At 47.1% G+C, this 21,441-nt stretch overlaps 1 protein-coding gene across 2 annotated transcripts; it reads left to right on the forward strand.

Moving 5' to 3' along the window:
• The first annotated feature begins 10,681 nt into the window (after positions 1-10,681).
• LOC127238951 (leukocyte immunoglobulin-like receptor subfamily B member 3) lies at positions 10,682-18,246 on the forward strand. Of its 2 annotated transcripts, XM_051207737.1 has the most exons (12): positions 10,682-10,833; positions 10,996-11,031; positions 11,212-11,493; positions 11,633-11,938; positions 12,870-13,136; positions 13,262-13,561; positions 13,781-14,077; positions 14,307-14,633; positions 15,840-15,956; positions 16,193-16,263; positions 16,724-16,776; positions 17,770-18,246. In XM_051207737.1, the coding sequence occupies exons 1-12, from the start codon at positions 10,800-10,802 to the stop codon at positions 17,987-17,989; spliced, it is 2,310 nt and encodes a 769-aa protein (XP_051063694.1). In that variant the 5' UTR covers positions 10,682-10,799; the 3' UTR covers positions 17,990-18,246. The 2 variants fall into 2 exon arrangements, with proteins under 2 accessions (XP_051063694.1, XP_051063696.1); XM_051207739.1 differs by lacking the exons at positions 16,724-16,776; positions 17,770-18,246 and adding an exon at positions 16,341-16,415 and having other exon boundaries at positions 10,687-10,833.
• The last annotated feature ends 3,195 nt before the right edge of the window (positions 18,247-21,441 follow it).

Raw genomic sequence — 21,441 nt, forward strand, 5'->3', positions numbered from 1 at the left:
TGACAAACACATGTAGTCTAAGCTTTAGTTACATGCAAAGCTTTCTTTTTGCTATGATTCACTCTGAAAACTATCTCCCAACATTAAGATTAAAAGAATTCCCCCGAGAATTTCAATATTTCATGTGTTTTACTTCTGAGTAGTACTCCATTGAGTAAAGGTACCACGTTTTCTTTATCTATTCTTTGCTTGGGGGCGTCAGGGTTACTTCCAGGTTCTGGCTATTACAAACAATGCTGCTCAAAACATAGTTGAGCAGATATCCTTGTGGTATGAATCTGTATCCTTTGGATATATGCCTGAGAGTAGAATTGCTGGATATTGAGGTAGACGGATTCCATTTCCCTGAGAAACTGCCATACTGATTTCCAAAGTAGCTGTAAGAGTTTGCAGTATTACCAGCAGTAAAGGAGTGCCCCCCGCTCACTCCCCTCCCTCTGCAGCATAAGCCGGCATCGGTGGTTATGATTTTAGCCAATCTGGCAGGAGTAAGATGGTATCTCACAGTTGTTTTCATTTGCATTTCCCTGTTGGCTAAGGGTTTTAAACAATTTCTTAAGGGACTTTCAGCCCTTTTACATTTGTCTGTTGAGAAGTCTATGTTTAGCTCTGTAACGTGCTTTTTCATTGGATTATTAGGTGTTTTGGTGACTAGCTCCTTGGGCTTTCTTGTTGTTGTTGTTGTTTGACTTTTTTATGATTTATTGCTGGTGGAAGTGCAAACTTTCACAGCCACTTTGGAAATCAGTATGACATCGATTTATTTTTACATATATATGTGATATTTTTTATTCTACACAGATACCCGTTTCCTCTCCCTCCCTCTAATGCCCCCCCCCCGTTTTCTCCCCTCCTGCCCCACCCCTCCACTCCACAGGGAGTGTAGTGCCTTCCAGGAGGAATCATCAAAATCTGTCAAGTCATTTACAGTAGGGACTAGGATCTCCCTCCTGCCTCAAGGTTAGGGGAGTATCCCTCCATGGGGAATGTGTTCCCAAAGTCCTTTCGTGCACCAGGGATACATCCTGGTTTCACTGTCAGAGGTCCCCTAGACTGCCCAGGCCTTCTAGCTGAGACCCATGTTTAGGGGCTCTGAGTCTGTACAATACTGGTTTCCCAGCTATCAGTCTGGAGGTCCATGAGCTTCCCCCTTACTCAGGCCGGCTATCTCTGTGGGATTCTCTAGCCTGGCCTTTTCACAGTGTCCCACATTTCCTGAATGTTTTGTTTAAGGATTTGTTGGATTTACAATTTTCTTTAGTCAATGAATCTATTTCCTGTAGTTTATCTTCAGCGCCTGAGATTCTCTCTTCCATCTCTTTATCCGTTCTTGATTGAGAGGAATCTAAGTTCTTTCCAGGAAGAACCTATGCCTTGTTGATCATATTTTTCTGATATCCCTCTCAAATCAGTTCAAGAAATTTCTCTATGTCTCTTCTGATGTAGAGCCTGTGTGCACCATGATATCTGCACTGGCCTCCACTAGAGGATGCTCACAATGCCCAGTGAGAAGGTTACCAAGGAGAGGCGAGATTGGGTCCCCTGGCATAATAATGATTGAAGTCAACTCCCCCCAACTTGTACAGAGCAAATCTGTCATAGCTATTGTCAGAGCAACACTGCAGAGTGAGGTTCACTTGAGTGTCCAGGTTATGGCCTTGGTGAGTCACCAAGGAGGGCTTCTTGGACAGGCCTTGAGGGAAGTTGAAAGGCTAACAATTGAGGAGCTGGATTCCACCAATCATTTATCCCTTCCCATCAGGCCCTACACATGTCACTAGGTCTCCCCACCAGTGGGGCTCTGGCTCAACACCAGGCTCTTCCTTTTTCACTCTATCACACTTTATCTGCAAGGGCCTATTTGAAAAAGTTCGTGGCAAAGGGTGTCAAAAAATGATTGGGCAGTGACGGGGCTGACTCACCTAAAATGCATATTTCTGGGGGCTCACTGGGTACCTGCCACAACTGTAGGCTTTGTTTGCGTCAACTGCAATGTCGGAATAAGGCTTGGTACTGCATAATGCTGTGTATGTACTGTGGGGTCACGGAGCTGGAAAACTTCTAATTTTCCTTGGTGAGAATGAACTTGTCATATCTCTCCGGCGAGACACACTAGAGTGTCATGTCCCTTCTGGAAGTCAGCTCAGGGCTGGGCACTGCTGGTAGGTGGGGTTTTGTCATAGATAACTAGGACAGAGGGAAGCAGCCTGTCACATGGGCTCACACTGCCACATGCTGTCCAGGGCTCGGCTTTAGGGAGGGGATACCCCTGAGAGAGGATCCCGAGGCTGAGACTTCGACGGTCCCCTCACCTGTCACCATCAGGGTGTCACTGAGCCCCAGACCAGCCAGCTGAGCTGTAACAGTGACATCAATATTGCCGCCCACCACCCTCTGTCACGGAAGGAATGAAGAATGTGGATTTGCTGCTGGGTTCCTTTGGAGTCTGTGTATTCTGAGTCTGTTGTCTTCCCCCTTAAAACAGAACAAACATTTCTGCATCTATGGGCCCTGGCAGGAGATGTTCTCGTGGTTTCCTAAAGTGACCACAGTGCCTGTCGCAACCTTGTTGGTGGGTTTGTAGAGGGTCCCTGCCAGGAAGCAGAGGAGGAGGTGGATCTGAAAATAACACTGAAAACGTCACACCTGAGGTTGGCACTGTTTTTCTAGTTATTTTTCTATCAAACAATACATCATGACAGCAGCCCCCTCCTGTGCCCTCTCCCTCAGATCCACTGCTCTCCTGTTTCCCTTCAGAACAGAGCAGGCTTCGCATTGATATTAACGGAACACTGCAAAACCACATGCAGTGAGACTGGGCAAACACCATCCTGTTAAGGCTGGAGAAGGAAACCCAGTAGGAGAGGGAAGATCTCTGCTACAGGCAAACGAGTCAGGGACTTCTAGACTCCTACTGTTTAATGTCCTACAGAAACCATAACTGGTGCTGCTCACTTTTAATCCCAACTCTCAGGAGGCAAATGCAGGCAGACCTCTGTGACTCCAAGGCCAGAGTGTTCTACAGAGTGATGACCGGGACAGACAGGGCTAACCAGTGAACATCTTTAAAAAAAAGAAAGAAAGAAAGGAAGAAAGAAAGAAAGAAAGAAAGAAAGAAAGAAAGGAAGGAAGGAAGGAAGGAAGGAAGGAAGGAAGGAAGGAAGGAAGGAAGAAAACGAACTCAAGGTAAATCAGCACAGCATGTGTGCAGGGGGCTTAGGGAAGACCCATGCATGTGCCTTGGTTGCCCTTCAGTCTCTGTGAGCCCTCCTGATCTCTGCTTATTCGATCCTGTGGGACATGTTCTCCTGGTGTCCTGAGTGCTCTGTTTTCTCTGACCATTGCTGTCTCTATTCTTTGGAGACCCAGCCTCCTTGAGGATGCTATGTAAGCTGGTTCAGAGTAATGGAGGACTCCATGAAGATTCCTTTCAGTCCTGGATCTGCTGGGATTTGCTGTTGCTGTCTTCTTGGATTCTATTTCTTGTGTCTCTGTGTCTCACATGAGCTGTGTCAATGGGCTCTGGAGCCCTGACACACGCCACACAAGAAGGCCTCCCTCTACTCCTGTGTCTTTTCAACATCATTATGAGGAAAGTTTGGCTTCTCACCTGAGAACAAGAGCTCCAGCGGGTCAATGGGTTTCAACCACACCAGTTAGACGTTACTGTCAAAGCTGTAGCTCTGAGTGCCCACCTTTGACAGGAGGTCACAGGGCCCACAGAGATCAGGGCCTGGTACTGACAATTAGAGTGGGTATACTCTGAGCGTGAGTCCAGGAGTGCTTCTGTGGTCCTTCCTTAGTCAAAATGAACCCATAATATCCTTGACTTAAGACACAAAGGAGGATGAAGTTTCCTCCTTCAGTCAGCACAGGGTTGGGATGGGCTAACACAATGGGTTAGATGTAGGCCCCTCCAAGAGAAGGAGGAATCTGTTAAATGTCCTCAATAGCCATATTATAATCCAGGGCTGTGACGGCTGTCATCCTTGTGTACAGCCTCACTTCCCTATGGTCCACCCTGAGGCTGTGCACTCTGTGAGTCCTCTCACCTGTCACCACCAGCTCCAGAGAGTCACTGTGAGTCACAGAATGATAGCAACATTGGTATCGCCCTGCATTTTTCTGGCCTACGTTTGAGATTGCCAATCCAGCCTTGTTCCTAGGACTTGGTGTGATCTCTCTCTGTGTCAAATATTTGTATCTGTCTTTCAACAGAAGTTACCATTTGGCTCCTCATGTCCCTTCACACAAGAAGATACTGCAGTCTTCTGAGTGATGACAAAGTCTGGCTGTACTCTGAGGATTGCCTTAGGGAGTGTTCCCTGCAAGGAAAAATAGAGCAAGAACCCAGGCAGCGACACTCAGATTGCAGCCCCCAATCCCAACACTTCAGCTACATGTTCAGCACTTATATGTTGATTTCTATCCTCACTGCCAATCCATGGCTCCAAGAATGATGAGAAATGATGTTAGGACATCTACAGACACTCACTCACCTCACAGCACTGGTGTCCTGAGGCCCAGAGTCAGTCCAGGAAGAGAGTTCCCTGTGAAAGGCTTGTCCCTGAAGTTTGCAAGGCCCTGGCCTCTGTAGAAAGTCCTGAGGCCATGGGATTTCCTGTTGGACCAGTGACAGGCTGTGGAGGCAGTGTCATTCCCAGAACACAGTGTCACCACTCCGTCTCTGTTTCTCACCCACATAGAGGAGGGCTGTGTAGGTGAAGCTCATGGCGTCTTGTTCAGGAGGATGGAAGGTGGATATTTGTGAATTTAAGACCTACCCTTTTTAGATAGACCTGTCCTTTCTAGGACAGCCAGTGGTCTACTGAGAGACCTTGTCTCAAAACAACAACAACAAAACAAAACCTAAAACAAGACAAAAGCAAAAACAAACAAACAAAAGCAGAAAATATTCTGCACAGGTAGAGGGAAAAACTGAGTGCAGTCTACCCAAATACCTAGACAGTCAGGTCTAGAGAATGGAACATGTAACCTAAGCCACGCTAGGCCACACTCAATATGTGCATTTCCCGAAAATCACACTGCTGGGGAATTAATGACAGGAAGATCCCTAGAGCGCACCGTCCACACAACCTACCCAAATTCATGGGACCGGTTCAGTCCCACAAAGACAGAGAATCTTTGATAAAGTCCTCCGGCATTGACCTGAGTCTCTAACGTGCACACGTGTTCAAACACACAGATCACCCACATGGACAACACACGAAATTGAACACAACAGAAGATGGGAAGGTTTTCTCTGTTCATGACTCAGCTGTGTGAAAATAGCTATGTGAACCAAACCAATACAGAGGCTATTAACAATCCCCAAGACATTCTTCACAGAACTGGAAAATCCAAAACTGGATATAGTGGTGCATAACTCTCATCTTCAACATTCTGAAGGCCAATGACCTTGAGGACAGTGTGGCATTTGAAATGAGTCAGCTGTGTAAAAATGACTGAACCAAAGCCATATATAGATTCTCAACAGTCACCTGACTCATTTGACTGGAAGAGGCAGAGCTGGGAGGTGAAACCAGGGACTCTGATTTCCATCATTTTTTGCTCCACCTGAGCTCAGCCTCATGAGCTGGACCGGAAGGAGCATGAATATGCTACCATGGTCCTGTGCCCAACCCTAGTCCATGTCTCCAACATGTTGGGACAGACCTACTGCAGTCTCAGGTTCTGCAGGCCACCTCTTTTACTAGAGGTGCCATCCAGGGCAAGCATTAAAGCAAATTTATCATGTTGGCCAGGCCTCTCCCTTTATACTCAGAGAAACAGCAGCCAGGACAGAATCAAAAGGACTTGTCTAAGGCAGCATATCCAGAAGCAGCTGTATCAAGCCCATAACTGTCTATTGCCTGTCTGGGTACCACATCCAACAGAAGCTTTACATATCTTTCTAAGATAGCCTGACTCAATGCAGGTGAGAGGCATGTTCTCAGGACCTTAGAGGCTGATGGGGAGGTGAGGGTCTGGGATCCCTGCTCTCTACCACACCCACCTGCCCCGTCCTCCAGACTGAGCCAAAATATCTGTCTCTGAACACCATCTTCTGAATCTTAACCTCTAATTCCCATGCTTCTCACGTCTCTGATGGGATCCCTGTTTGCCTCACACATACTCCCAAGCTTAGTGACAGAGAAATGAGGACTGTGGTGAAGTCGGTCAAGGCAGTCTGGTGATGGGACCCACACTCTCTACTGAAGTGCTTGATCCTAAACAGCTTGGCCAGGGTCTTGAGGGTGGAGAGCTGGAGGCTCCAATGGGTCCTAGGTAACAGAATAAGGGGGGGGGTGAGGGTTAGGAGCTTACTAGGGACCTGTCTCAGTTATCTGTCCTACATGTGCCCTGAACCTCCCCAAGATCCTCATGCTGTCTACCGCGATCCTAGATTGCATTAGAGGATGGAGTGCACATCACCTGTGGGACATAATTCCCTGTCAGGGAAATTTCCTTCTGAATAACCCTTTCTCTTGTCCCCTTAATCCACTCCCAAATCAAGGGCTAATCTAGGGTTTGGTCTGTAAGTCATCCTGAGAGTTCAGGGTCACCTCACCTGAGACAGAGAGCTCCACAGGGGCACTGACATGTGACAGCAGGTAGGGAGATGAGTCTCGAGAACCATAGCACCTGTAGGTCCCTGAGAGAGCAGAGGTCACAGCACTCATGGAGAATTCTGCCTGGAACTCCCAATCTTAGAACTTTTATTTTATATATTTTATTCACTGGAGATGGAGTCCTGCTCCCTCCTTGGTGTGGAATCCATGAACCTCTGGAGTCTGGGCACATTGGAGGTCATAGCCACACTCTGCTTAGAGAAAAAATGCAATGTATTGAGGTTAGACAAAGTTAACAGTTATTTCTATGAGGCATTATTGCACAGGTCTACATCAGTGTTTCAATCATACAAGTACTGTCTCCTCAGGGTGCATTCACACCTACAGGCTCATAAAGACAGAGGAAAGGACACTAAGTCCAGTCCTGGCGGATACAGTCTCCTTACTGAACTCTACAGTAATCTATGCCTGTCAGCCTTGTTCACACAATTGGTGGCCTAGGGTGGGACCATGACTCTCTCGAGTTGGGCAGAGTCTTATAAGCTTCATTCTGTCCAAGAAAGGAGAACACACCATGAGTGTTCTTGCACTCTGAACTAACAGCAACTCCATAGACACAGCATGTCCCTGGGACTGGACCAACAAATGCTGACCAACATGGGTCCACATAGATGGTTCCACTTGCTGCAAAAATGTAAGCTCACATGTGGTCAATGGCCAGTAACACTCTGCAGCTGCTGCTGGTCAAAGGTGAGAAGTCTCACCCTGAATCGATTATTTCAAATACTGAAGGTCTTTCCTGTAGCTGTGTGTTGAGAGAACCACAGATGGAATGTCACTGGTGTTGCTGAGCTCTCCTTTGTCAGAGTGTGAGGGAAGGGAGACCTGCAACAGAGGATAGGGGAGGGCAGATGTGGAATAAGAATTCACACACTGTCCATCTTCACAAGAGGGTCGTCCCAAGAAGAATTCGTTACTATAGTCCCAGAATTGATCTATTCAAGAACATTTCAGAAACTGGCTTTCCAGTGTCTCTCAGATGTCTAAGTAAGGATGATATACCAAGGTATTTACTGGGCAGAGGATTACACTGGGTTCTCCTAGTTTGAAGTCTCCTTGGGCTCTGTGAGCAGCGTTGGGGGCGGGCAGTAAAATGGCACATAGCTCTAGCTCTCTGTTTCTGGTGAAGTATGTCATAGAAGATGGGTCCAGCTCGTCTTGTCAGAAGTCTATGCATAACATGGATAATACCACTGAGGAATCCCAGAAGGTTAAGACCATAATAAGTGATGCAGGCCTGGAAAGAGAAGGTTTGAACAGAACAGTGATGGGAGTGGGCAAGTGATAAAAGACACAGATACGCAAGTCCTCAGAGACAGGCTAACGTGTGATGTCAGATATATATGAGACACTATTTCAGCTCCCTCCTTTCTCTCACACAGCTCCCTATTAAGGCTTCTCTGTCAGTGCAGCTAGGACTGATGGACCTGCTCATATCATCAAGAAGCTTGGTGGAAATTTCTCCCATCTGGGGATAGACTAAAAAAAATGCTCAACTAAATGTTATCAGGAAACAAACACATCCTGATATGTGGAAGGAATGATAGACCTCATCAAATTGTCTGCAATGCAGAATTCAAGTTTAGGTTAAATATGCAAACCTTCAAACTCCTCTGTGTGTGTGTGTGTGTGTGGTGGAGTGTGGGTGTGTGGTGGAGTATGGGTGTGTGGCTTCAATCACAGGATAATATATGATGGAAAAAGTATTCCCTAGAACAGAAAAAGAATTTGATCAAAAGTCAATAATCAAGATCTGAACCTACTTCAAAAAGTTTCAAAGATCACTCACTGTGGGGGGGGGGGAAGCAAAACACTACATACTGTATGACCGCAATGGGAGTTACACAGACAGAGAGCCTACATTCAAGATCCCAGCCACATAGATTCTGCCCAATACTGAGGTGAAATAAAGGCAGAGACTCCCCTTCATTCCACCATGAGCTGTTTCTCAAAAGCAACAGGAAGGAGCCTTAGTCAACTGAACAAACGTGAGTGGACAGAAGCATTCAAGGACTAACACAGCAGAGTCTATCTGGCTATATGGTCAGCCATAGTGGTGCCTATAGAGTGCCATGGGTAGAGGCCGTGGGTAAGGTTGGAGAAGAATCAAGACCCCACATCCTAACTTCATATCAACCAGAAATGGTGATGCCTCTACTGGAATTCTACATTTAATCTATCTGTGCAGACAGAACTAATGAGATGTCCTGTGTGCAAATCAGTCAGCTGGGGCAAGTTCATCATGTGTGGCTCATCCAACCATGTCAAATGTAGGTCTTATGCTTTGTAATGTTCAGTGGGAAAACCAGGGTCACTCCAAGGTGAAATTTGTTCATTGCAGCAGCAGGGGAACCAGGCTCTGGTGACCTGATTGATTTTTGCTTCACAGAAGCAATGTTATTGTTATACAATTTGCACATCACCTGTTCAATGTCCTCATACCAAATCCTCTGATAGGAATCTCCCCCAAAAAGAGACAAAGGCCAAAGCATTTCTCAGTCAAAGGGCTTCTCAGTTTACTGAGTCCTACAACCAAGTTTGCATGGGTTTCAATGTTTCAGGAAAAACTCGGATAAGATTTACAGACTTCAAACAGAGGGTACTGAATGCAAGATGTAAACATCAGAAAAGGCAGCTCAAAGCTCAGGTGCTAAAGCTCCTGAGTACAAGCCAGCTGCAGTGTTCTTCAGTAGCTTCCCCTACAGAATCAGGAGGGGATGGCACTCCTGTGGGACTTAGGTGTGAGCTCAGGGCAGTCAGAGAAACCCTGATTGGGTCAAAGCGAATGCGCATCCCCAAATCTCAGGAAAAACAGATGCTCATGAGATCAATTGGAAAGAGACGCTCTAGCCATGTGACAGAAAGACCATGACAATTCAAAAAGGTGGAAAAGCACAGGATATGTGGCAGGAATATCCTCTTAGAAATGGATACGATGAAATACGTGGGGCATATCCGCAGGGTGGGAGCTCTATAGTTAATATATTTCCATTATTTCTTTGAAGATAGTTGCATGTATAAGATCATGTTCGACACATACCATAGGGGTCTTTTCCTTTGCTTTAATTACAGAGGGCCAGATATAACCCAGGCTGTCTCCAAACACGTTGCTTAATAAGAATGTCCTTAAACTCCCAATATTGTTTGCTCTACCTCCTGAATGTTGAAGTCAGACTTCAGCCACATCATCAGATTTATGTATCGCAGGGGCTCAAACACAGACAGCTAAGAATGTCACACAAGCACTCTACTAACTGAGAAATTTACTGATTCGGTATAGAATACACAGAGACAGAACTTGTCCTTGGACCTGTGTGTGACATATGTGAATTTGCACACATAATGAAAAAAATGAATGCAATTTATTACTATTACATGAGTATAATTTAAAATTAAATGCAAATAAATAAGTGTAGTAATGGAAAGTACACATATCAAGAAGGAAGAAACCACCAGAAAAAGTAACGTACACGTAGTTTTGTTTGTTTTTTGGGGGATTTATTTATTACTATGAATAACCTTCTACCTGGATGTGCACCTGCACACCTGAAGAGGGCACCAGATCTCGTTACAGATGGATGTGAGCCACCATGTGGTTGCTGGAAATTGAACGCAGGACCCTGGATCAGCAGCCAATGCTGTGAACCTCTGAGCCATCTCTCCAGCACCTCATGCACACTTGTGAGCCAGCAATGAGACTATGAGGAAGTGTATTACAAATGTTATTGCATGCAGATGTACAGAGGCAGACTCTGCACAGAAACCTTCCAACATTTTTAATATAAAAAATATTTCTCATAATAAAATGTGAACAGGAACAAAGCAAGCTGACCTGAAAATTTTCATTTCTTACTTATAGTATTCATACTTGTCTGCTACCATCTGGTCCTCACAAAGATGATGACATTTACACAGACAATGAAAGGATTTTGGAAATGACAACCACTAAATACTGAAGCAGTCTCCTGCCTGACACGGCCACAGCGTTGGGGAAGTCAGGGCCTGGTGTGAGAAGAGGGCAGTTCCCCTTCCTGTGGGGCTGCTGAAGTACAACCATGTCATGGGGAGTGGGCTGTCTCAAGAGGCCGCACCCTATGTCTCCTGCCCCTTCTACAGACTCTGTAGCTCTGCCCATTAGTACAATAGCAGCCTCCAGGAGGAGATGCCATGACCTTCACCTTCACAGCCCTGCTCTGTCTGGGTGAGATGTGGGGATGGGGAGGGGATATGGAATCTGGGATTGACGCTGCCCCACAGCCCAGCACTGGTCAGTAGAGAAACCCCAGGGCATCGGGAGGTTCTGCAGAGTTGAGGACCTTCACAAGCTTCAGGGACAAACCTCTCACAGGGATCTCTCTTCCAGGACTGGCTCTGGGCCTTGGGACACCAGTGCTGGCAGGTGAGTGAGGGTCTGCAGATGTCCTGACATCACTTGTCATCATTCCTGGAGCCGTTCTGGGCAGTGAGGATGGAAACCACACATGTGTGCTGCTGCCTCTGGGGATGGCTGGAGGGTTGGGGTCGGGGGCTGCTATCTGATGATGGCTGCCCTAGTTCCTAGCTGGTCCTTTCCTTGCAGGAATTCCACTGAAACCTGTGCTAAGAGCACAGCCAGACTATGCTGTCCCCGAGAATTCGACAGTGACCTTGCTGTGTGAGGGGACCATGGGAGCTACATACTATAATCTGTATAAAAATGGAAAACGATATTCACTGCACACAGAGCTTTTACAGAATAACAGCAAGGCTGCATTCTCAATATCAAAAATAGGTCCTCATGAAGCAGGTAGATATTTCTGTGAATATTGGACCAGTGATGGATGGTCAGGGTACAGTGACACCGTGGAGCTCATGGTGACAGGTGAGAGGACTCAGAGTCCACAGACTCAGGGTTGACTGTTAAGAAGCGGGTCTGTACACGGGGATGACTCCCCTCATAACCCTGGAGGATAATGAGGCCTTTGAGGACATTTAATTGACTAATTCCCGCTTCTGTCCAGGGGCCTCCAATAAACCCAGCCTGACAGCCCAGCCCAGCCCTGTGGTGACTGAAGGAATGAATGTCACCCTCCAGTGTGTCTCAAGGCAACCACAAAACAGTTTCATTCTGACTAAGGATGGACCACCAAAGAGCTCTTCGACGCTGGGATCACAGTATAACCACTCTACTGATCCTTATCAGGCCCTGTTTTCTGTGGGTCCTGTTACCTCCAGCCAAAGGTGGACATTCAGATGCTATGGCTTTAATAAGAACAGCACACTGGTGTGGTCAGAACCTAGTGAGCCCCTGGAGCTCCTGTTCTCAGGTGAGGAACCCCAGCCTTTCCTTGAATGATGCTAAAATGGCAAAGATGCTGAGGGATCCTTGGTGTGTGCTGTGTGAGGATCCAGGGCTCCTAAGCCCATAGACACAGATAGTGGGAGACAGAGGGACACAAGACTCAGAATCCAAGGCAAAGAGTGGCAGCAAAGCCCAGGAGGTCCAGGACGAGGAGGAGTCTTTCTGGACACCTCTATTACAATAGATCAGCTTAAGTAGCATCAAAAAGAGCTCAGGGCGCTGCACAGAAGAGATAGAGGAAGTGTTGGAGAAGCCTGAGCACTCAGATACCAGGAGAACACGGCCCACAGGATCAACTAAGCAGGGATCACAAGGGCTCAGAGACTGAAGCCACAATCAAGGCACATGCATGGATCTTCCCTGAGCCCTCTGCACACACGATGTGCTGGTTTGTCCTGGGTTCTTTTGTTTGTTTGCTTGGTTGGTTGATTTTGTTTTTTAGAGGTTTAATGTGTCCCTGTCTGCCCTGGAAATCACTCTGAAGACCAGGCTGGTCTGTAACTCACAGGGATCTGCCTCCATTTGCCTCCTGAGTGCTAGGATTAAAGGCATGTGCCACCACTGCCTTACTCATAACTATAGGAGACTGTAGGTCTCTGACTGCAGAGGGGATCTTTCTCCTCCTACCGGGTTGCCGTCTCTGGCCTTAATAGGGTGTTGTCTAGTCTCACTGCATGTTATTCTGTCATGTTCCAGTAATATCACTGGGAACCCTACGCTTTTCTGAAAGGAAGCAGGAGCAGTGTATCTGGGGGAGAGGGGAGGTTTGCAGACTGCGGTCAGGGTGCATAGCTTGACAGAAAAATAACTTAAATGGAAAAAAAGTGCTGTCTGCAAGTGTAACTGATTCTTTGCCACTTTGACACAGACCCACCTCCTTCTCTATTTCCCAGCAGGGTCCCTCCACAAACCCACCCTCAGGGCTGAGCCAGGCCCTGTCATCGCCTCAGGAAGATCCATGAACATCTCCTGTCAGGGGACTCTGGATGCAGAAATGTGTTTTCTGCATAAAGAGGGTACACAGACCACAAAGGAGCTTGGGAACAAGTGCACACGCTCCATTCCTTCTGTGGCACAGCAACATGCAGGACAGTATCGCTGTTACTGTTACAGCTCAGCTGGCTGGTCAGAGCGCAGTGACACCCTGGAACTGGTGGTGACAGGTGGGGGGACAGTTGAAGTCTCAGCCCCAGGCCCTGCTCTCAGATGTATTACCTTCTCCCAGCCTAGGCCTGCACAGCACTGTGACTGTGCAATCCCATGTAACTGGCTGCTCCTTCTGTCCTAGGAATGTACAATGATAACCCCTTCCTGACAGCACTGCCCAGCCCTGTGGTGACCTCAGGAGGGAACATGACTCTGCAGTGTGCCTCACGGTATGGATATGACAAGTTCGTTCTCACCAAGGAAGATGAGAAATTCTCCAGCTCCTGGGACTCACAGTATATAGGCAATGGCCACCAAGCCATATTCTCTGTGGGCTCTGTGACCCCTGTCCACAGCGGAACATTCCGATGTTATGGTTACTTAAAGAACACCCCACAGTTGTGGTCAGTACCCAGTGACCCCCTGAAAATACACATCTCAGGTGAGTCAGCCACATCATTGGCCAAGTGTTTTTGACACCTCTAGGGAGTTTTAAGTAGAGAATGACTAAATGGAGAGCCTGTGCACTGAGCCAGAGCCTGACACCTTGGGAGACGAAGGGAATGTTCAGGAAAGATTGGGGGCAGATAGGTGTTTGAAAAAAGAAAAAAGAAAAAGAAAAATCAGCTTCTTAATCACTAGCCTGTCTCTTTCCTTCCAGGCCTGTCCAAGAAGCCCTCCCTGCAGACTCAGCAAGGCCACATCCTGGACCCTGGAAAGAGCCTCACCCTGCAGTGTTGCTCTGACATCAACTATGACAGATTTGCTCTGTACAAGGTGGGGGGAACAGACTTCACCCAGCATCATGGCCAGAGGACCCAGGCTGGCCTCTCAGTGGCAAACTTCACACTGGGCTCTGTGAGCAGAACTACCGGTGGCCAGTACAGATGCTATGGTGCACACAACCTCTCCTCTGAGTGGTCAGCCTCCAGTGACCCCCTGGATATATTGATCTCAGGTGAGGAACTAAATAGAATCAATCTGGTACTGTAATCTCTCCTGGGGGATGTAAGAGCTGACGGCTGGGATGAGGGACTGGGAACTTATTACAGAACAGATGCAGAGACGGGGAGCAGGAGAGAGGGTAAGGCAGAGACAAGAAGAGTCCCAGGTGCTCAGAGTCAAAACCCTGTGAAGTCTCAGCTCAGACCATTGAATGCAGCCTCTCATTGTCTCTGTCTGTTTAGGAGAGATTCCTGCAACTCCTACCCTCTCAGTGAGGCCAAACTCCACAGTACAGTCTGGAGAGGACGTGACCCTGCTGTGTCAGTCAACAAACAAAGTGGATACTTTCATTCTGTCCAAGGAGGGAGCAGCACATCAACCCCAGCAAATGAAATCAAAGTCCCAAGATTGGGGGTCCCAGGCTGAATTCTCCATGAGTGCTGTGACCTCTGCCCTCTCAGGCACCTACAGGTGCTATGGTTCTCGAGATTCATCTCCCTACCTGCTGTCACATGCCAGTGCCCCTGTGGAGCTCTCTGTCTCAGGAGAGGTGACCCTGAACTCTACAGGTAATTTGAACTCCAAACTCTAGAAGAGCCCTTGGATGGATGGTGTGTGACTAAAAGGACAACAGGAAGGGTTAGTCACAAGGCAACTTCCCTAGTAGAGAACTGGATGCCAACAGGGTCCCTCAAGTAATGCCCACTCCATCCTCCATTGCAGTCTAGGTTTGGGGTAGAGAGCACGAGAGTCTTGGGGAGGTTACTGGGCAGATGTAACAGACAGCAGAGTACAGCAGAGTTAGGTCCCTGGTTAGCGTCTACTCATCACCCTGCTTGTTCTGTGTGCTGGGACATATTAGAGCCTCCTGCCCACCACACTCAAGACCCTTGAAACAGCTGCTAAGTTTCAGTCCCCTCAGTGGAGGGAATGGTGTCCATGCCCAGGCTGCCTCACTTGAGCCCACCAGTGCCCTCAGTTCTCTCTCACTTAGCTTGTGAGAGTGGGAGGCAAACAGAGATCCCAAAAGAGAACCCAGAAGCCCAGGACATACATACAGAAGATGGTGTCCAGAGAGGCATCCTTTAGATCAGTGTGGAGGATGGGCAGGTGGGTGTGGTGGAGAGCAGGGATCCCAGACTCTCACCTCCCCATCAGCCTCTAAGGTCCTGAGAACACGCCTCTCACCTGCATTGACTCAGGCTATCCCAGAAGGCTATGTAACCATCCTGTTGGATGTGGTACCCACATGGACCATAGCCAGTTATGGGCTTGATACAGCTGCTTCTGGATATGCTGACTTGGACACATCCTTCCCATTCTGGGCTGGCAGCTGTTTCTCTGAGTATGAAGGGGAGAGGCCTAGCCCACATGTGTCAATTTCTTCAGTGCAGGCCTTGGATGGATCCTACTAACAGAGGAGGGCTGCAGAACCTGAGTCCTCAGCAGGTCTGTCCCACCATGGTAGTGATGTGTACAAGGGTGTGGCACAGGACCATGGCAGGGCATTCCTGCTGCCTCATTCCAGCTCATGAGGCTCAGCCCAGGTGGAGAGAAAGGAGGTGGAAGTCAGAGTCCCTGGGTTCAACTCCCAGCTCTGCCACTTCCACTCAGGTCATCTGTGGGGATAGAAAAAGAGACAACTCCATGTTGCATGGTTGTGAGGATGGGAGATGATGAGTGCAAAGACCAGTGTGGGTCCATCACCCAGTAGGTGCTTAGGAAAGCGTCAAGAGTCCCTACTCATGGTACTCATGGTGTCCCCTGTACCTCAGGCCTGGAAAGGTACCTGAAGGCTCTGATCGGAGTCTCTGTGGCCTTCCTCCTGTTCCTCTTCATCCTCATCTTCCTCCTCCTCCGACGAAAGCATCAGGGAAAGTTCAGGAAGGATGGTGAGTCTGGTGTGGGTGACCGAGGTCTCAGGTGGTGATGGGTTCTAGAAGCACTTGCAGATCTCAGATGAGAAAGTCATGGTCTCAGAACCTGTGCGATGTCAGTGCCTCTATGAGCTTGGCCATGTCCTGGGATGTCTGCTCACTCATCCCTGTTGTAAAGGTCCCTCCCTCCCCTCCTTCCCCACACATGCCTGGGGGGCCCCCAGCTGAGACTCCTCTCTTTTGCAGCCCAGAAAGAGACAGAACTGCAACTTCCTGCAGGAGCTATAGAGCCAGTAATCAGACACAGAGGCCGCCAGAAGAGGTAACTCAAGACCAGGGGCCTAGACCCCACCTTCCTGACACAACTCACTGCCCCCTGATGTCTCCTTGTCTTTCCAGATCCAACCCAGCTGCTGCCACCCAGGAAGAAAGTCTTTGTGAGATAAAGGGGTCCTGGGGGCGGAGTCTGAGGTCTCTGCACTGCAGGGGTGGTGAAGGGGTCCTGGGGGTGGAGCCTGAGGTCTCTGCACTGCAGGGGTGGTGAAGGGGTCCTGGGGGTGGAGCCTGAGGTCTCTGCACTGCAGGGGTGGTGAAGGGGTTGTGAGGTCTGCTGTTTGGGTCTGAACTTCACACTATGAACACATGGATATCACCACACTCCCTGCTTCTCTGTTCCCACTTGGACGAGGCAGGAAACTAGAGGTCTGAGACATTGCTAGACTCTGGTCAGGAGACATTCTGTTTTTTGGGTTTTTTTTTTTTTTTTTTTTCTGCTGTGACAGATGCTTCAGTGGAGGACAAGAAACCTAAGGATGGTGTCGAGCTGGACATTTTGGTGAGGTTCCTGTCACTGTGTGCAGTCTAAGAACTTAGGGCCCAGTATACAACAGGAGGCCTTCTTTGTGCTTCTTTCCCTGGTGCTCAACATCATCCATAGCCAAACACTGCCTTCTACATCTACCTGCCTCCAGTGTGCTATGGCCTAACTCTATCCTGGGTTTCCTGGGAATCTTGGGTCTAATTGCTGCTGTCAGCTTTCTGTATCCTTGGCATCTGTCTGGTTGTTTTGGAGGAGACAGCCTAGATGGAGAAGCCATCAGAAGCACCTTAGGGACCGGAATCTACAGGAAGGATCCATAGGCATTTGGGCAGAAATATGTTGTTTCCTTTTGTAGTTGTATTTGTGGGTGGTGTGTTTTGCCTTAATATATGTATCTGTGCCACATGCATCCATGATGCTCCCAGAGGCCAAAAGCGAGTTTCAGATACACTAGAACAAGAGTTGCTGATGAATGTAGGTCGCCATGTGGGTTCTGGGAATCAAACCTGTGTCCTCTGCATTAGCAGTCAGTGCAGTTAACCACAGGGCCATCTCTTCAGATCCCAGTAAAGTATTTTCAGGAAGATGGGCACTGTGGGTACAGTCAAGACAGCCTAGTTTAGAATGCCAGGATAAGAGGCCAGAACTAGAGGAAGGAAGCTATAGGAGATCCCATCAGGGACGCTGTCATCTAAAGGGGACACTCTGACTGTGCTGTGGAAAACTGCACCGAGCAAAGTCACAGAGGAACAAAGGTGACATTATCTGAACCTCACTATTATCCTGCTACAGAGGCCACCTGAGGAAGACACACAGGGAAGGATATATGCCCAGGTGAAAGACCCCAGGCTCAGAAAAGCAGAAGCTGTCCTGCATTCTGCCGTGTCTAGAGAAGGCTGGGACACGCAGAAGAAGGCAGAGAGTCAGACACGTTGGTCCTGTATTCTCCAGGCTTTGTGCATCCTGCAAGTCAAGCATAAACCTTCCTCTCATTCTCTCCCACTCCAGGCTGCTGACTACAAAGAGCCCCAGGATGTGGTCTACGCCCAGCTGTGCAGCAGCTCACTCAGACAGGGGACCCCTGCACCTCCTCCTTCCCTGGCTGGAGAAGCCCCAGAGGAGCCCAGTGTGTATGCTGCTCTGGCCGTCGCTGGACCGGGTCCTGTTCCCAATAAGGAGGAACAATGATGCTCCGCCTGCCAGAAGTCCTACAGAGACCTCTGATTGATTCTGTGGACATCTGGGACCTGGCTGCGTTTTAAAAAATCAAACGCTTTGGAAATAAAGCACATTTCTCAATAATCAAGTGAAATGAGAAATGAGATGGGAGGGAGGGGCTTCGCACGGAGCACTGATTTAGTGACGTCACACATCAAAGCCACGAAATGAGAACATTTCAGGCGTGGTTGCACAGATCCGGAATCGCAACCCAATAAAACGTATTTTATTGCTTAATAAATACAAAACCTGGGAGGGAAAACTGGGGTCGATATGTAAAATATGTTTTTAAAAAATGTCATATAAAGACAAGAAAATAATTAAAAGCAAAATCAAAGTGACTTCTCACACACTGAACACACTGTCACTAGAAAAGTTCCCCTTTGGAAATTCTCTTCCTGGAAGTCAATGAATTTTTCCACATTTTTGTGAATTTGAAATGAAGACATCAAGAGACTAGAGGAAGAGGAAATATAGCCCAATATAGTTTAACAAACCGGAAAGTGATTATTAAAGCATCCTGAGAAAGGAAGCCTAATTAAGAAAACCAAAGAAAAAAGACCTTTCACGTCAGTCTAGATGTGATCCCTTTAAAAACTTAATGAACCAACAACCAGGGAGCCTACATGGGACTGGTCTAGGACCTCTGCATATACATTTGTGTTAGCTGGTATTTGTAGTGAGATATTTACTTCGTCCACATCTGTGGCACTGACCACGCCCATGGGGGGGGGGGGGAGACAGGGGCGGAAGTGACGTGAGGAATTAGGTCTGGGGAGGAGCACCTGAGTGCTCTTACTGGCAGGACATGGACAGGAGAGCATCCGGAGGCATCCTTGGGACCAGGAAGTTGCTGGTGTTCATCAGTCTATGTTGTAAGTTATTTCTCCCTGAATAAACATCTATTCGGCCTTTTTGTTTCTCCTGATCCTTACTATCCACGATATCTGAAGTGGGATCAGGATTTTCACGGACCTGGGTTTGACCCAGGCGGCAGACGCCTCTCCCTTCCCCACCATCCCTGAACAGGCAGGTCCCTTGCCTAACCACGCAGACACAGTGCAGCTTGTGAGTCATCCCTCAACTCCTTTACCTCCACAGCGGCCCTAAGATCACTGCTCATCTCCTGCCCATTTCCTCACTTTGCATTCGCACAAAGCCTGGGACACCCGCCCCGATTGTGTGTTCCCCGCACATGGCCAGGCCTCTGGGCCTGCCCTGATTGTGTTCCCAAGGACGCAACAGTTGGAGGAGAAATCTGTTAGCACTGTGGTCCCAGCAATTTGCACAAGGCTTGTTTCACGCCTTCATTTAACAAAATTTCGCTTGCCTTAGTTCGTTAAGAGCTATTCTACAGGGACTGGTATATCGTCTGCTGCCTGACGCTATTTGGTGGTACTCCTCTAAGCATAACTAACACAAGTTTAGATCTACAACTAAAAGCATCGAAGTTCCAGGACAGCAGAATTAAACCTAAGGTAATTGCAGCATCATTCATAATTTAAACTGATATAATATCTGAGATCAATCGTTCCATACCTATGGCAGATAATCTTACAATGCAGGACTTGAGGAATTTTTTTCCTTCATATATAGAAGGAATTTTAGCAGAAGAAAATCACGACTTAGCCAATATATACATTTTTTTGTAATAGCAGTGGGTTTCATCATTAATATGATATTCTTAAAGAAATGCTTGGAGATTAGAGCAAATGATAAGGAACTTGTACAAACCATAGGAGACTTAGTAACAAGGATTCAAAACATCAAAAATGACAATGAAGAGCTTACAATTAGAACACGAAACACAATATGCTTGGAAAAAAAGGTTCAAAATATTAAAGATGGCAGTAGAGAGCTGACAGGTAAAATATAAACCAGGAAACATAAAAATGACCAACTGGAAAACAAAATTTGTTCCATGTCCGATGCCTCAATAACCAAAACAAACAATGCAATGCATTAACATGCTAGCAGAAACAGCTCGTTACTGATTGGAAGAAGCTACTAATAAGGTTAAAAAACTGGAACATCAGATGGAAAGACTAGCAGACACAATCTGTTCCAGGTCTGAGGATAATGGCAAGCTATTGGATAGAATATTGTTTCTGGAAGGCAATTTATATGCCATTCAGATAATATCTAAGGATGAAAATATTAAAAACATAAAATCATTTGTAGTTGTAGAAAACAAGAAACTAACTGATTCAATAAAGGCTCTAGAAAGTTATATGATTCAAGAAGTTCAGACACTCAAAGAAGCAATGGTGAATAGATTTCAGGCCTTAGAACACCTTCAATCTGATGATTCATCAGAAGAACAACAGGTAACAGGGCATAAAAGAGACTTAAATTTTTCTACACCATTTAGGGCCAGAGGAGCTTTATTTGTTTCTCCTGATCCTTATTAACCACGATAGGTATTCTTGTGAGACTTCACAAGATCAGGGGCTATCTCTGGCTCTGTTGCCTACCTTTGGTACCCATTCCTCCTACTAGATCGCCTCCTCCAGCCCTAATAGAAGAGGAGGTACATAGTCTCCCAGAAAATTCATATACCGTGGCTGGCTGATATCTGTCAGAAGACCTCCATTTTCTGAAGAGAAAGAGAGGAGGAGAAGCAGATGGGCAGGATTGGGGGTTGGACTGTGGAACTGGGAAACAGGAGGGAGGAGAAACTCAGTTGGGATATAACAAAAAAAAAAAATGAAGACAAAAAGAAAGAAAACAAAAATAAGGCTCAGGAACAATTTTTAAGAGCATTCCAACCACACTGATAGCTATGTTTTGTTTCTTTTTCTTTTATTCCTTCCTTTTTCTGTTTGTTTTAATATTTGCTTGTTTTGTTTGTGTGTCTTAATATTTGTTTCAAAGACAGTGAGTAGTTTAAAACTCGAAAATTGGTGGGTCTGCCTGGTGTGTGGCACTGTGCGTGCTGATACCACAGCTACTTCAGGGGCTGATGCAGAAAGATATAAAATGCAAAATCCACTCTGGATGAAGAGTGAACTCCAGGCTATTCTAGAAATTAGTGAGATCTACATCCCAAATAAAGTGTAAAAGAAGTTTTGGGGTTGAGGCTCAGCGGTATAGCACCTGCTTCCTGTTTTTCGCGTCTTGTTGTGTAACTATGACCGACCTGGAACTACCTATACCGACTGTCCTCAGACTCATTGGGCTTCAGAATGTTGGGATGAGACATATCCATCACTATATGCAGTTTAGGATTTTCTACTTCTGTGGAAAATGGCATTGGAATTTTCATGGGGACTGTTGAGAATCTGTGTATGTATTTGGTTCACATGGCATTTTTACACTGCTGACTCATGAAGAGAAACAAACCATTCCATGTGCTGCTGTCTCCAGATTCATGAGTTGTGAACAGGGGTGATGTGTGTGTGTGTGTGAGTGTGTGAGTGTGTGTGTGTGTGTGTGTGAGTGAGTGTGTGTGTGTGTGTGTGT

Source organism: Phodopus roborovskii, unplaced genomic scaffold, assembly GCF_943737965.1.
Source record: "Phodopus roborovskii unplaced genomic scaffold, PHOROB, whole genome shotgun sequence".
Taxonomy (NCBI): domain Eukaryota; kingdom Metazoa; phylum Chordata; class Mammalia; order Rodentia; family Cricetidae; genus Phodopus; species Phodopus roborovskii.

Coding starts and splice junctions, on each gene's coding strand:
- LOC127238951 (XM_051207737.1), top strand. CDS start 10,800: ATGACCTTCACCTTCACAGCCCTGCTCTGTCTGG. Junction 13,137..13,261: donor CCTGGAACTGGTGGTGACAG/GTGGGGGGACAG, acceptor CTTCTGTCCTAG/GAATGTACAATGATAACCCC. Junction 16,777..17,769: donor GTGTCGAGCTGGACATTTTG/GTGAGGTTCCTG, acceptor CTCCCACTCCAG/GCTGCTGACTACAAAGAGCC.